We start from the raw sequence: 13,644 nt of genomic DNA on the forward strand, positions 1-13,644 counted from the left end.
GTGGTCCGGGGGAATGAAGAGACATCAACATCCAACAGTATTGGGTAACAATCCTGGAAATGTGTCTGTTGCTGCACCTGTGCTCATGATTGGTTGCCGTCTGTCCTTCCCAGGTGAACATGCCGGAGTTGGCGCTCCTCCGCTTCGTGGTATTGGACGATGACTACATCGGAGACGACTTCATTGGCCAGTACAGCGTGGCCTTCGAGTGCCTTCAGCCGGGCTACCGCAACGTGCCCCTGCTGGGTCTGGTGGGAGACCCCTTGCCCCACGCCAGCCTATTCGTCCATGTGGCCGTGACCAATCGGCGAGGGGGGGGCAAGGCCCAGAGGAGGGGTCTGTCTGTGCGGAGAGGGGTGCGGCGGGGGCGAGAGTACGTGACCCTACGGAACACGGGTATTAAAGCTCTGGATGATACGTTCCGTCCCGCTAGCGCCCCTCTCAAGGAGGCCACGGACTTGCGGGAGGATGCACAGGTGAGAGGGGTCAAAGGTTAATTCTATTTCTCACACACTTGCTGCGTTGCGAAGAAGTCCCTCTCTTTCATGTAGTATGGACTGGCTCACTTCCCTTCATGGATTTCCAGTCATCTGATTGGTGTAATCGTGGGGCTAGAGGGAGTTTCCACCATTTTTTATTCATTTATTTCACCTTTATTTAACCAGGTAGGCCAGTTGAGAACAAGTTCTCATTTACAACTGCGACCTGGCCAAGATAAAGCAAAGCAGTGTCACAAACAACAACACAGAGTTACACAGGGAATAAACAAATATATAGTCAATAACACAATAGAAAAAAATCAATATACAGTGTGTGCAAATGAGATAAGAGAGGTAAGGCAATAAATAGGCCATAGTGGTGAAATAATTACAGTATAGCAATTAAACACTGGAGTGATAGATGTGCAGAAGATGAATGTGCAAGACGAGATACTGGGGTGCAAAGGAGCAAAATAAATAACAGTATGGGGATGAGGTAGTTTGATGGGCTATGTACAGATGGGCTATGTACAGGTGCAGTGATCTGTGAGCTGCTCTGACAGCTGGTGCTTAAAGTTAGTGAGGGAGATATGAGTCACCAGCTTCAGTGATTTTTGCAGTTCGTTCCAGTCATCAATCTATCAATTGTCTGTTCCTTTTTAACATTGGACATCTAATTAGCATAATACAAAAAAGTCCCACCAACATCCGTCGGTTTAAGATATGGGCTACGTCTCAATCCACTGCATCCTCCGATGTCGCCCTTCTGCATCTGTGGTGAAAGGTGGCAGAGCTAGAGAGGTGTTTGTCAGACCATAAGACATCTCAAATATCGGTCTTCTGTAGCATCTGAACGGTTTGACCTACAAAACTATTATGACCCCTCTAACTCATACAAAACACGATGGTGTTCTCCGTTTTGACCTACGACCCCCACAAGCCTCACGGGACTCGTCTGAAGTCGGTACAGACGATCTGCCAACGTCTGTCTGTAGCGTCTGAACAGTTTGGGCTGATATGACCCCTCTGTGGAAAGGTGAGACTCTCACAAATACGTTCATCAGTTGTTTTTCTCCAGGACGCCCACAAGCCTCTCAAGCCAAATTTAAAATAATATAAAATGTTTTTTTTGTTGTTGAATTTTTACCCCTTTTTCTCCCCTATTTCGTGGTGTCCAATTGTCTCATTGCTACAACTCCCGTACGGGCTCGGGAGAGACGAAGGTTGAAAGTCATGCATCCTCCGATACACAACCTAACCAAGCTGCACTGCTTCTTAACACAGAGCGCATCCAACCCGGAAGCCAGCCGCACCAATGTGTCAGAGGAAACACCGTGCACCTGGCAACCTTGGTTAGCGTGCACTGTGCCCGGCCCGCCATAGGAGTCACTGGTGCGCGATGAGACAAGGACATCCCTACCGGCCAAACCCTCCCTAACCCGGACGACGCTAGGCCAATTGTGCGTCGCCCCATGGACCTCCCGGTCGCGGCCGGTTACGACAGAGCCTGGGCTCGAACCCAGAGTCTCTGGTGGCACAGCTAGCACTGCGATGCAGTGCCCTAGACCACTGCCAAATTAATTGTTTAATCAAATATGTTTTGTATATTTATTTTTAAACCATAAAGGGCCCTAAAAATCAAATAGCTAAATGATCCATGTCATGACTATCATGAAACAATTCCACATGTTAACTTAGTAGAACCCCCCCACCCCCCGCTTAGGCTCTAGAGGGCTAATTTAGATAACCAAATGCATTTAACTTAATATTGAAATTAACAAATACATTTGAATACATTTTCCTGCCCAAACAGATGGTGCCGATGTGCTGTTGTGTTCTAGTTAGTCAGTGGTGAGTCTTGGAGGAGTGTGATTTGGGCTATAGAGTAGATCGTATGACTGTGCTGTAATCAGACACAACCTGTGAGTAGAGACAGAGGAGGATTATACACTAGTCTATAAATACCAGAGAAGATAGATCTGATCTGGATCCACTTATCTCTATTATACACAATCACTCTCTCTGTCACACACACACACACACACACAAGGGCGGCACGATTATGGGCAAAAAATGCAATTAAAATTTTTGCTCAACATATTGAGATTATAATCCAATTTTATTTGTCACATACATGGGATTTGCAGATGTTATTGCTGTGTTTATGCAATAACATCTATATGCTTGTGTTTCTAGCTCCAACAGTGCAGTAATATCTGACAAGTAATATCTATCAATACACACAATCTAAAGTAAAGGAATATATAAATATTTGGATGAGCAGTGTCAGAGTGGCATAAACTAAGATACAGTAGATGAGTAATCCAAATATGAACATATTATTAAAATGACTAGTGTTCCATCTATTAAAGTGACTTGATATGATATAGATCAAATCACTTGGATGAACTGTTGGAATCATAGAAATAACATGATTTATATTAAGAAGCAAAGTGGAAAGCAGTAATGTTCTTGTTTGGAACAATTTGTTGACAGCATTTGACCTAACAGAACCTCATGCAAAGGTTAGAGTGAATATAACAGTGAGGAGGATGAACTGTGCAGGTTGAGTGACAGGGGCTGGGTTGTGTATCGGAGGACGCATGACTTTCGACCTTTGTCTCTCCCGAGCCCCTACGGGAGTTGTAGCAATGAGACAAGATAGTAGCTACTAAACAATTGGATACCACGAAAAGGGGGTAAAAACTATTGCATGCTTCTGCGATATGGATATTACACATGTCAATATTGTGATTTCCATTAATTGTGCAGCACTAACACACTCACCCACACAGTCGAACACACATGTCCACATACTTCAATCTGTCCTTTCTCTCTGTCTCTCTCTCTCCGTCTGTCTCTCTCTCTGTGTCTCTGTCTGTCTCTCTCTGCCATCTACCACAGTCTGTTATTAATCATAATGTGTGCCCCCGCCCCCGCCCCTGCCCACACACAAACACTCACAACCAACCCACTCTGATCTCAGGTGGGCTGTGGTAATCACTAATGGGAGTGCTGGTCCAGTTGTTTTGGCAGTGTGTCTGATCTCCCAGTGTTTTGGCAGTGTATCTGATCTCCCAGTGTGTTTTGGCAGTGTGTCTGATCTCCCAGTGTGTTTTGGCAGTGTGTCTGATCTCCCAGTGTGTTTTGGCAGTGTGTCTGATCTCCCAGTGTGTTTTGGCAGTGTGTCTGATCTCCCAGTGTGTTTTGGCAGTGTGTCTGATCTCCCAGTGTGTTTTGGCAGTGTGTCTGATCTCCCAGTGTGTTTTGGCAGTGTGTCTGATCTCCCAGTGTGTTTTGGCAGTGTGTCTGATCTCCCAGTGTGTTTTGGCAGTGTGTCTGATCTCCCAGTGTGTTTTGGCAGTGTGTCTGATCTCCCAGTGTGTTTTGGCAGTGTGTTTTCTGATCTCCCAGTGTGTTTTGGCAGTGTGTCTGATCTCCCAGTGTGTTTTGGCAGTGTGTCTGATCTCCCAGTGTGTTTTGGCAGTGTGTCTGATCTCCCAGTGTGTTTTGGCAGTGTGTCTGATCTCTCAGTAGAGACCCCTGAGAGAGCCCAGTAAGTTCCCTCCCTTCCTCCCTCCCTTCCAAACACATTAGCTAGTACAGTAAATGTTTAGCATGGATGCTTTCATGTCTACTCTCCTCGGTGACCCTAGGCTAGGTATTAAGGGGCTCACCCAAGTGCCTCGTTACCTGATTTAGAATGACCTGAACCTGCCCAGAGATGGGCCTGACATTCTCACGGACAATAAGAGGTGTTTTATGTGTTATAATCTGTGCTTGACTAGATGTATACTGTATGTGTGGTGTGACCTTATCTGATGCTGTGATTTCCTATCCTCTAGCCTGGACTTTCCTAAAAGTCCTCTAGCCTGGACTTTTTCAGGTCACATGGATAGAAAAAAACACCTCCCGGTATATACCTATAATACCCTGTATCCCCCCCCCCCCAGAGGGCCAGTATGACTTTCAAGGAGCATTGTGGGCTCCCCCCAGTGGCCAAGCTGAAGCAGTGCATCCAGACCCTGGCCACGCGGCTTCAGACCCCAGAGGGCCCTCCCGGGGCCAGCATGACCCTGAAGGACGGCTACCCCCACTTGGAGGCCTTGGGCAGCATCACTGACACCACGCGCAAACTACTGAGCCACTATGATATGGTAGGGAACGCATGGAGAGAGAGTGGTGTCAAGCCCACATCCTCCTCTCCAGCTGTGTTTCCTCCCACAGCTGGAGAGATGACTAGGAGAGAGATATAATTGAGACAAAAGACAGAGAGAGGGCGAGAGGAGAGAGAAAGGACAGAGAGAGGGTAGGGAGGGCAAGAGGAGAAAGAGAGGGCGAGAGGACCGAGAGAGGGCGAGAGGACAGAGAGAGGGCGAGAGGAGAGAGAAAGGACAGAGAGAGGGTAGGGAGGGCAAGAGGAGAAAGAGAGGGAGAGAGGACCGAGAGAGGGCGAGAGGACAGAGAGAGGGCGAGAGGAGAGAGAGAAGACAGAGAGAGGGCGAGAGGACCGAGAGAGGGCGAGAGGACCGAGAGAGGGCGAGAGGACAGAGAGAGGGCGAGAGGACAGAGAGAGGGCGAGAGGACAGAGAGAGGGCGAGGGGACCGAGAGAGGGCGAGGGGACCGAGAGACGGCGAGGGGACCGAGAGAGGGGGCGAGAGGACCGAGAGAGGGGGCGAGAGGACCGAGAGAGGGGGCGAGAGGACCGAGAGAGGGGGCGAGGGGACAGAGAGAGGGCGAGGGGACAGAGAGAGGGCGAGAGGACCTATAGGCTACCTGGTCTGCACACATAGTAGTAGAACTATAGACTACCTGGTCTGCACACATAGTAGTAGACCTATAGGCTACCTGGTCTGCACGCAAATGTAGGCATAGAAATGTGCCTATTTGAGGATCTGATACTATTTCTGATTGGCCTAAGGCACCACCACTAAAGAGCTGTGGAGCTTCTCAAAGTAATGTTTTCTTCACCTCAAACAGCAAGCAAACAATTTACATCTATTGAGAATGAAATTAGTTACTCAATGTATTTGTATTTGTCTGTCTGTCTGTCCAGAGGCTCATCTGGTCTGTCTGCTTACCTGACTGTCTGTCCGTCCAGAGGTTCATCTTGTCTGTCTGTCCGTCCAGAGGTTCATCTTGTCTGTCTGTCCGTCCAGAGGCTCATCTGGTCTGTCTGTCCGTCCAGAGGTTCATCTTGTCTGTCTGTCCGTCCAGAGGTTCATCTTGTCTGTCTGTCCGTCCAGAGGCTCATCTGGTCTGTCTGTCCGTCCAGAGGTTCATCTTGTCTGTCTGCTTACCTGCCTGTCTGTCTGTCCGTCCAGAGGCTCATCTGGTCTGTCTGCTTACCTGCCTGTCTGTCTGTCCGTCCAGAGGCTCATCTGGTCTGTCTGCTTACCTGCCTGTCTGTCTGTCCGTCCAGAGGCTCATCTTGTCTGTCTGTCCGTCCATAGGCTCATCTTGTCTGTCTGTCTGTTTGTCCATAGGCTCATCTTGTCTGTCTGTCTGTTTGTCCATAGGCTCATCTTGTCTGTCTGTCTGTCTGTCTGTCTGTCTGTCTGTCTGTCCAGACGCTCATCCAGTGTCTGTCTGTCCCTTCCAGATGATCTCAGCCCAGAAGCAGCTGATTGAGAAGGCAGACGCTGTGCAGGAGAGGATTGCACAGGTTCAGAGAGAGGGTGAGAGGAGGGGATGGATGGACAGATGGAGGAATATAAAACGAATGTCAGACCAACCACAGTAATAACAAACCCTGGATCCTATCTTCAGGAATCTAGCAGTGTGATAATAATAACTAACTTGTAACTTCTAATAACTTAAGTGTTCTACTGAAGTGTGATTGAAGAGGTGCATCTTTTACATTGTATTGTGTACCCCTGTCAGAAGAGATATGCTGGCTCGAGTGCATTGCCCTATATGGGAGAAATAGAGAGAGGAAAGTAAATAGCTGGTTTTGATTTACCATACTAATAAACGTGTATCTACCCCAGATGTCGGTCTAGATCATGAGCCTTAAAAGGAGAGAAACTACTCACATAAGAGCTTGAGACAAAAGGATAGTAATGGAAAAAGTGAATTTATTTTTATCCCCTACTCAAGGGTGACATTTAATTGAGCTAAATTATATAATAACATTTTTTCAAATTGAATGATATGGATTGTCTTTTTGTTACTTATCGCTAACCTCAGCTCTCACTGACTCTTAATTTTGTCCCTGTCTCGTTCACCTGTCCCTGTCTCGTTCACCTGTCCCTGTCTCGTTCACCTGTCCCTGTCTCGTTCACCTGTCCCTGTCTCGTTCACCTGTCCCTGTCTCGTTCACCTGTCCCTGTCTCGCTCACCTGTCCCTGTCTCGTTCACCTGTCCCTGTCTCGTTCACCTGTCCCTGTCTCGTTCACCTGTCCCTGTCTCGTTCACCTGTCCCTGTCTCGTTCACCTGTCTCGTTCACCTGTCCCTATCTCGTTCACCTGTCCCTGTCTCGTTCACCTGTCCCTGTCTCGTTCACCTGTCCCTGTCTCGTTCACCTGTCCCTGTCTCGTTCACCTGTCCCTGTCTCGTTCACCTGTCCCTGTCTCGTTCACCTGTCCCTGTCTCGTTCACCTGTCCCTGTCTCGTTCACCTGTCCCTGTCTCGTCTCAGGAATGGAGCTTCATGAGGAGCTGCCCAGGCTGGGAGAAAAGGAGGGACTGAAGGGGCGCAAGCATAATAAAGCCCTGGAGAGTTTCACCTGGAACATCACTGTCCTCAAGGTGCCCATGGAGGCACAATACAATACACTTTGTCACCAAGGGAAAATGTCTTGGACACATTTATGCTGCTGTATATTATATAAACACCCACCCTCTCTCTCGCTCTCTCTCTCTTGCTCTCTTTTACTTTCTCTCCCCTCTCTATCTCCCTCTCTCTCTCCTTCCCTCCCTACCTCCCTCCCTAACTCCCTCTCTCTCCCTCCCTCCCTCCCTCCCTCCCTCCCTCTGTACCTCCCTCTCTCTCCTTCCCTCCCTCCCTACCTCCCTCTCTCTCTCTCTCCTTCCCTCCCTCCTTCCCTCCCTCCCTACCTCCCTCTCTCTCTCTCCTTCCCTCCCTACCTCCCTCTCTCTCTCTCTCTCTCTCTCCTTCCCTCCCTACCTCCCTACCTCCCTCTCTCTCTCTCTCCTTCCCTCCCTCCCTACCTCCCTCTCTCTCTCTCTCCTTCCCTACTTCCCTCCCTCCATCGCTCCCTCTACAGGGTCAGTGTGATCTCCTGCATGGTGCCAAGGCAGACTCTCTGGATGCTCTGAGACAGTTGGCCCTGGCCTGTGAAGCCTGTGGCTTGACCTCTACCACCTCCTGCGGCCCCTCTGAACTCCTCTACACCCCTCACGGCAGGAGGGGCAGCACCCATGGCAATGGACGAATCTGACACACCCAACCTACCAGAGAGAGGGATGGAGCGGAAGAAATGGTGACACCCCCCCAAACTACGGGGAGGGAGGGGGTGGGGACAGAGAGAGAGGAATGGTATAGAACAGAGGCCAGAGCCTATCCCTTTATCCAGAATAAAGTAGCAAGACTACTGAAGAATCGTTGCAGTAATTTGACACCCTCACTTTGTGTTCATCAGTCCTGAGGCTTTTTAACAAAACATGAATGTTCTTACGTTATGTAAAAAACACTTGTGCTTATTTAACAATGTGAACTTGAACTTAATATAACTTTCTCAGTTTCTTTCGGATGGAAAACACAAACTAAATGAAAACATTTTCTCAATGTTTTTTGTTTCTCCCTAAAAGGGAATTGTGATTGTGAACACAAAACATTGTTCTGCTGTGAGAAGGTTTTGCTGTGAGGAAGAGTGGTGGTGACTTTTATGTTAAAGTTATTTTCTCTATGGACCCTGTACGCTGAACCTAATGTTTGGATTTTGCTCAACTCACCATTTCTGAGCACAGTGGTTTCAAGAACCTGTTTAAGTTCTCCTTCCTAACATTTGAAGCCCAGAGAGTCTATGGAGGAGTCAACTACATTTTCCAGGAAATCACAACCACAACAACAAGCGCCTGTTATACTCTGTTAGCCGGGATTGTCTGCCCGCCTGAAGACTCTCCAGGTAGCCTAGTGGTCAGAGCGTTGGGCCAGTAACTGAAAGGTTGCTGTATCGAATCCCACAGCTGACAAGGTAAAAATCTGTCCTTCTGCCCCTGAGCAAGGCAGTTAAGCCTCTGGGCACCGAAGACGTGGATGTCGATTAAGGTAGACCCCCGCACCTCTCTAATTGAGGGGTTGCGTTAAATGCGGAGGACACATTTCAGTTGAAGGCATTCAGTTGTACAACTGACTAGGTATCCCCCTTCCCCACATGCATCCACCTAATTTACCCCTCGGAGGAACTGATGTAACACTGTTGATGAGAGCCCTTCTCGTAGTGGATACAACGGGGGGCTTTCATTCAGGGATGGAGTGAAGGGTGACCTCCATGTCCAAGACGACATGCTGAGGGACAATTGATTGATTAATTGGTTGTGTTAAAAAGGCTTGGTTGATTGATAGATGTGTATTTCTCTACTAGAGGACATTATTGGCGTGGCTGTGTTACTATGAGGGACGTATGGGGGCCCCTTTCTCTATGAGTTGACTGAAAGTATGTGCTGGGTTTGTCCCAGCTTAAAAAACTCACTCAGCTAAACACTGGTGTACTCTGACAAAGAACTACAAAAATGGCGCCACTAGGTGCTACTACTAACCTCGGTGTGTTTTTATGCTTTCCCACTTCTGATGGAGCGTGGGACATTAAATGGGGTCTGCTGTGGTTCAGAGGTTAACATTCCGTTCTAGCCTGGCGTAGGAGGGGATGTATCGTCCCTACAGTGATGGATAATAGAATGCTGCATAAGAAAGGCTATTAGCTAAATCAAACTCATGCCCTTACCATGGAACAGGTGCTAGTTCTAAAGCCTCGGCCTCTGCGTTAACCCTTTATGTGCATTTATGAACAAAACGACAGATGAGTCGTTCCACCAAAATAGAGCCTCTTGCATTTTATGTAGAAATTGTGCACCAATATTGAATCTGAAAAGTCTGTTATATTAAATGAAGTGCCCTTTAATATAGACCACATGGAGAATTCAATATCTTTATAAGGAATAACGTGCCAAAGTGCCAAAATGTGTGTTTTGGTGTTTTGTTCAGTGTTCAGTGTTTTGACATGTCCCTTCGTGCACCCTCAGTTACTGCTAGGAAGATTTGAACTCACTTAAACCCAACATTTTTCACAAGTTTTCAACATCATTGTAAAGTCCTAGTTGTTTTGTTGCTTTGACAAAGTTGATTCTGAAGATTATTATTGATTTCATGTGATTCATTTACGTCCGTCCCTCATTTTAAGGTCAACCCTGTTACCTGAACTGAACTCGGGTTTTCAAAATGGTGAAACTATTCCTTTAAAAAAATAAACATTGAACATCTAATAGTCAAATCATAGTGTGAAAGCAGGTGAGCTGGTTCTACTCTTTTTGGCCATTTTCTCGTGTTTTGTGGTGGAAAACTGAGCGGGTCGAGGATTTCCCGTCCACCCTTGTACCCACAGACAGCCCTGACTAGAAATGATTTAACAATTTAAAGCTTGCCTTCACATGCCCCTCACAACAATCTTCCATTCCCCCATAATAGGTACTTACTATAGTAATGTTTTTATTTAAAATCTCTTGAGATGGAACGACCCAGATACAGAATGCAAAAATTCCTGTCTTGCCTAATCTGCTCGACTTTTTGCTGTGTTGAGACGCTACAAATCTTAAATAAAGCCTCTGATTGAACAACACTTTGGTCCAACGCCATAGTTCTTTACTCTACTATACTATAGTAACTCTCTGTAAACCTTAAAGACCATTTAGCAAGTTACATTTGGTTACATTTTTCTAATAAAAATAGAATAACCCCCCCATGGTGTGATTTATGCCGCGTTCAAAACAACGGGTGCGTTCAAGTCTACTGGGAACTCAGGGGGAAAAACAGCTCCGACAAGGATTTTTTTTTTTTTATGGTCATCCAACTCGAAATTTCATATTGGACACACTGGCATCTTTCTAGAGTGCCGACTTTCCGACCTGAAGATCACTAATGTCATGATTTGACCTCGTTTGACCTCGAGTTCCCGGTTGCCTTGATAGCCCCATTATACCGTCCCTTATGTGTGTGTGGGCTACGGTTGCATCCAAACGGGTACTGTATTCCCTACGTAGTGCATTACAACCTATATCTGTCTGTGTCTGCTATCTCCTCTGACCGAGCATTCAAACACATGTTTGTTTCGTCCCGTCACCGTACACTCTTGTCACAGTATGTTGTCTTTGTAAAAACAAATATAGAAGAGGATTTATTGAAGGGGATGACGAGTGTTTTAAAACTAATAAATATTATATTAAATGCCCCTAGCTTTAATTTTGAAAAGCTAGTTTTTTTCTCCTATCTGATTACCAATGTCACAGTTGTACCCTGACTAAATAAAACAATATTTTACTGACCATTAAATCGCCTAGTTTTCTTTCTGGTCTTCATCTAATCATCATGGAATCGTCACATTGGTTCTCTCTAAAACGTTCTCTTAGAAAAGGAGGGAAAGAAAGATTAATTTTGAAGGTAATGGGTCTGAGCCTTGGTTTTGATGGCCAGTAGTAGTTAGGAATAATAGAGGTGTAGTTTGCCAGAACAGCCAGTAAGTGGAGGTGTTTATCAAGAGAACGAGGAATAATCCCTAGTAGGCTACTGCACTGAGCCCTTTCCTCAGGGTCACTGCTATCCCGAGTACTTTGGAAGTCCCTACTATAAACCCTAACCTTAACCCCTACCCAAACCTTAACCATAACCATTACCCTTACCTAACCCTAACCGTAACCTTAACCCTTACCTAACCTTAACCATAACCCCTACCCTAACCACAACCCTTACCTTAACCCCTACCCAAACCTTAACCATAACCATTACCCTTACCTAACCCTAACCATAACCCTTACCTAACCTTAACCCTTACCTAACCTTAGCCATAACCCCTACCCTAACCACAACCCTTACCTTAACCCCTACCCTAAGCTTAACCATAACCCTACCTAACCCTCACCCATACCCTAATCTTAACCCCTACTTTAACCATTTTACAAGTCTACTCCAATGGGGGTAGGGACGTCCCAAGGATACCAGATAGCACAGGCCTTTTCCACAGTAAATAAGGCTAAATAAATGTCAATATTTCCTAAATGTTATTGAATGTTCAATACTCAACCTTGGCTGCTAAGTAGGCTGATTTATTTTCATATCAAGCTTATAAAGAGTGATGGTAATTACATTTTAGGCTTCACTTCAAAAGTACACTAATATGTTTTAGTCCTACAACAATAATCAACACTGGCACGGGCCTGATGTCATAGAACTGAAAGAAAACATCACTTCTCTATCTCTCTCTCCCGCCCTCCCTCCTTCTCTCTGTATACTGGACGATGTCTCAGGGGATTGTGTGCAGCAGATGGGAGGTGATGGAACTCTGTGGTAGTGGAGGAGGAGGCATGACAGGCCTGTCAGCTCCTAATGCAGGGGGAACATCTGGCTGCTGCTCGCCCTATCACCACCCTTACACACACACACCTTCACTACCATCACCACAGGGTCCCCGGCAGGGCCCTTTAGCCTGGGGCCACTAGGGCCTACACAGGGCCATGCTGGGGCCTCAGAGACACACAGCACAGGAGACGCCCCCATATATTTTAAAAGTGAAGGAATAGTGAAGTATAACGTGTTGAATTATTTCACAGCTTTGAGGCTTAGTGTTAAGTCCTGAGTTGGTCTATGTGCTAATAGTCTATCCTATATATGACGAGGTTGTGAGATAGGGAATGACAGAATCTGAATGTTGGTGCAAAGGAACTACTGAATGTTGGTGTAAAGGAACTACTGAATGTTGGTGCAAATGAACTACTGAATGTTGGGAAATGAATGTTGGAGCAAAGGAACTACTGAATGTTGGTGTAAAGGGACTACTGAATGTTGGTTGCAAAGGAACTACTGAAATGTTGAATGTGTGCAAAGGAACTACTGAATGTTGGTGCAAAGGAACTAGTGAATGTAAAGGGACTTGGAACTACTGAATGTAAAGGAACTAGTGAATGTTGGTGCAAAGGAACTAGTGAATGTTGGTGTAAAGGAAAGGAACTAGTGAATGTTGGTGCAAAGGAACTACTGAATGTTGAATGTGCAAAGGAACTAGTGAATGTTGGTGCAAAGGAACTAGTGAATGTTGGTGTAAAGGACTAGTGAATGTTGGTGCAAAGGTGAATGTTGGTGCAAAGGAACTAGTGAATGTTGGTGTAAAGGAAACTGAATGTTAAAAGGAACTAGTGAATGTTGGTGTAAAGGAACTAGTGAATGTTGGTGTAAAGGAACAAAGTTGGTGCAAAGGAACTAAATGTTGGTGCAAAGGAAACTAGTGAATGTTGGTGCAAAGGAACTAGTGAATGTTGGTGCAAAGGAACAAAGGAACTAGTGAATGTTGGTGCAAAGGAACTAGTGAATGTTGGTGCAAAGGAACTACTGAATGTTGGTGCAAAGGAACTACTGAATGTTGGTGCAAAGGAACTAGTGAATGTTGGTGTAAAGGAACTAGTGAATGTTGGTGCAAAGGAACTAGTGAATGTTGGTGCAAAGGAACTAGTGAATGTTGGTGCAAAGGAACTAGTGAATGTTGGTGCAAAGGAACTAGTGAATGTTGGTGCAAAGGAACTAGTGAATGTTGGTGTAAAGGAACTAGTGAATGTTGGTGTAAAGGAACTAGTGAATGTTGGTGTAAAGGAACTAGTGAATGTTGGTGTAAAGGAACTAGTGAATGTTGGTGTAAAGGAACTAGTGAATGTTGGTGCAAAGGAACTAGTGAATGTTGGTGCAAAGGAACTAGTGAATGTTGGTGCAAAGGAACTAGTGAATGTTGGTGCAAAGGAACTAGTGAATGTTGGTGCAAAGGAACTAGTGAATGTTGGTGCAAAGGAACTAGTGAATGTTGGTGCAAAGGAACTAGTGAATGTTGGTGTAAAGGAACTAGTGAATGTTGGTGCAAAGGAACTAGTGAATGTTGGTGCAAAGGAACTAGTGAATGTTGGTGCAAAGGAACTAGTGAATGTTGGTGCAAAGGAACTAGTGAA

General features: G+C 46.0%; 1 protein-coding gene across 1 annotated transcript in view; it reads left to right on the forward strand.

Moving 5' to 3' along the window:
• The window catches only part of LOC135547617 (inactive phospholipase C-like protein 1), a 119,502-nt gene extending 108,519 nt beyond the window's left edge, over positions 1-10,983 (forward strand). Inside the window, 5 exon segments of the mRNA XM_064976775.1 lie at positions 114-476; positions 4,433-4,636; positions 6,083-6,158; positions 7,121-7,230; positions 7,710-10,983. Coding sequence (XP_064832847.1) covers positions 114-476; positions 4,433-4,636; positions 6,083-6,158; positions 7,121-7,230; positions 7,710-7,883 — 927 coding nt within the window. The 3' untranslated portion in view covers positions 7,884-10,983.
• Positions 10,984-13,644: the final 2,661 nt, after the last annotated feature.

The sequence above is a fragment of the Oncorhynchus masou genome, chromosome 10 (assembly GCF_036934945.1).
Source record: "Oncorhynchus masou masou isolate Uvic2021 chromosome 10, UVic_Omas_1.1, whole genome shotgun sequence".
Classification (NCBI taxonomy): Eukaryota; Metazoa; Chordata; class Actinopteri; order Salmoniformes; family Salmonidae; genus Oncorhynchus; species Oncorhynchus masou.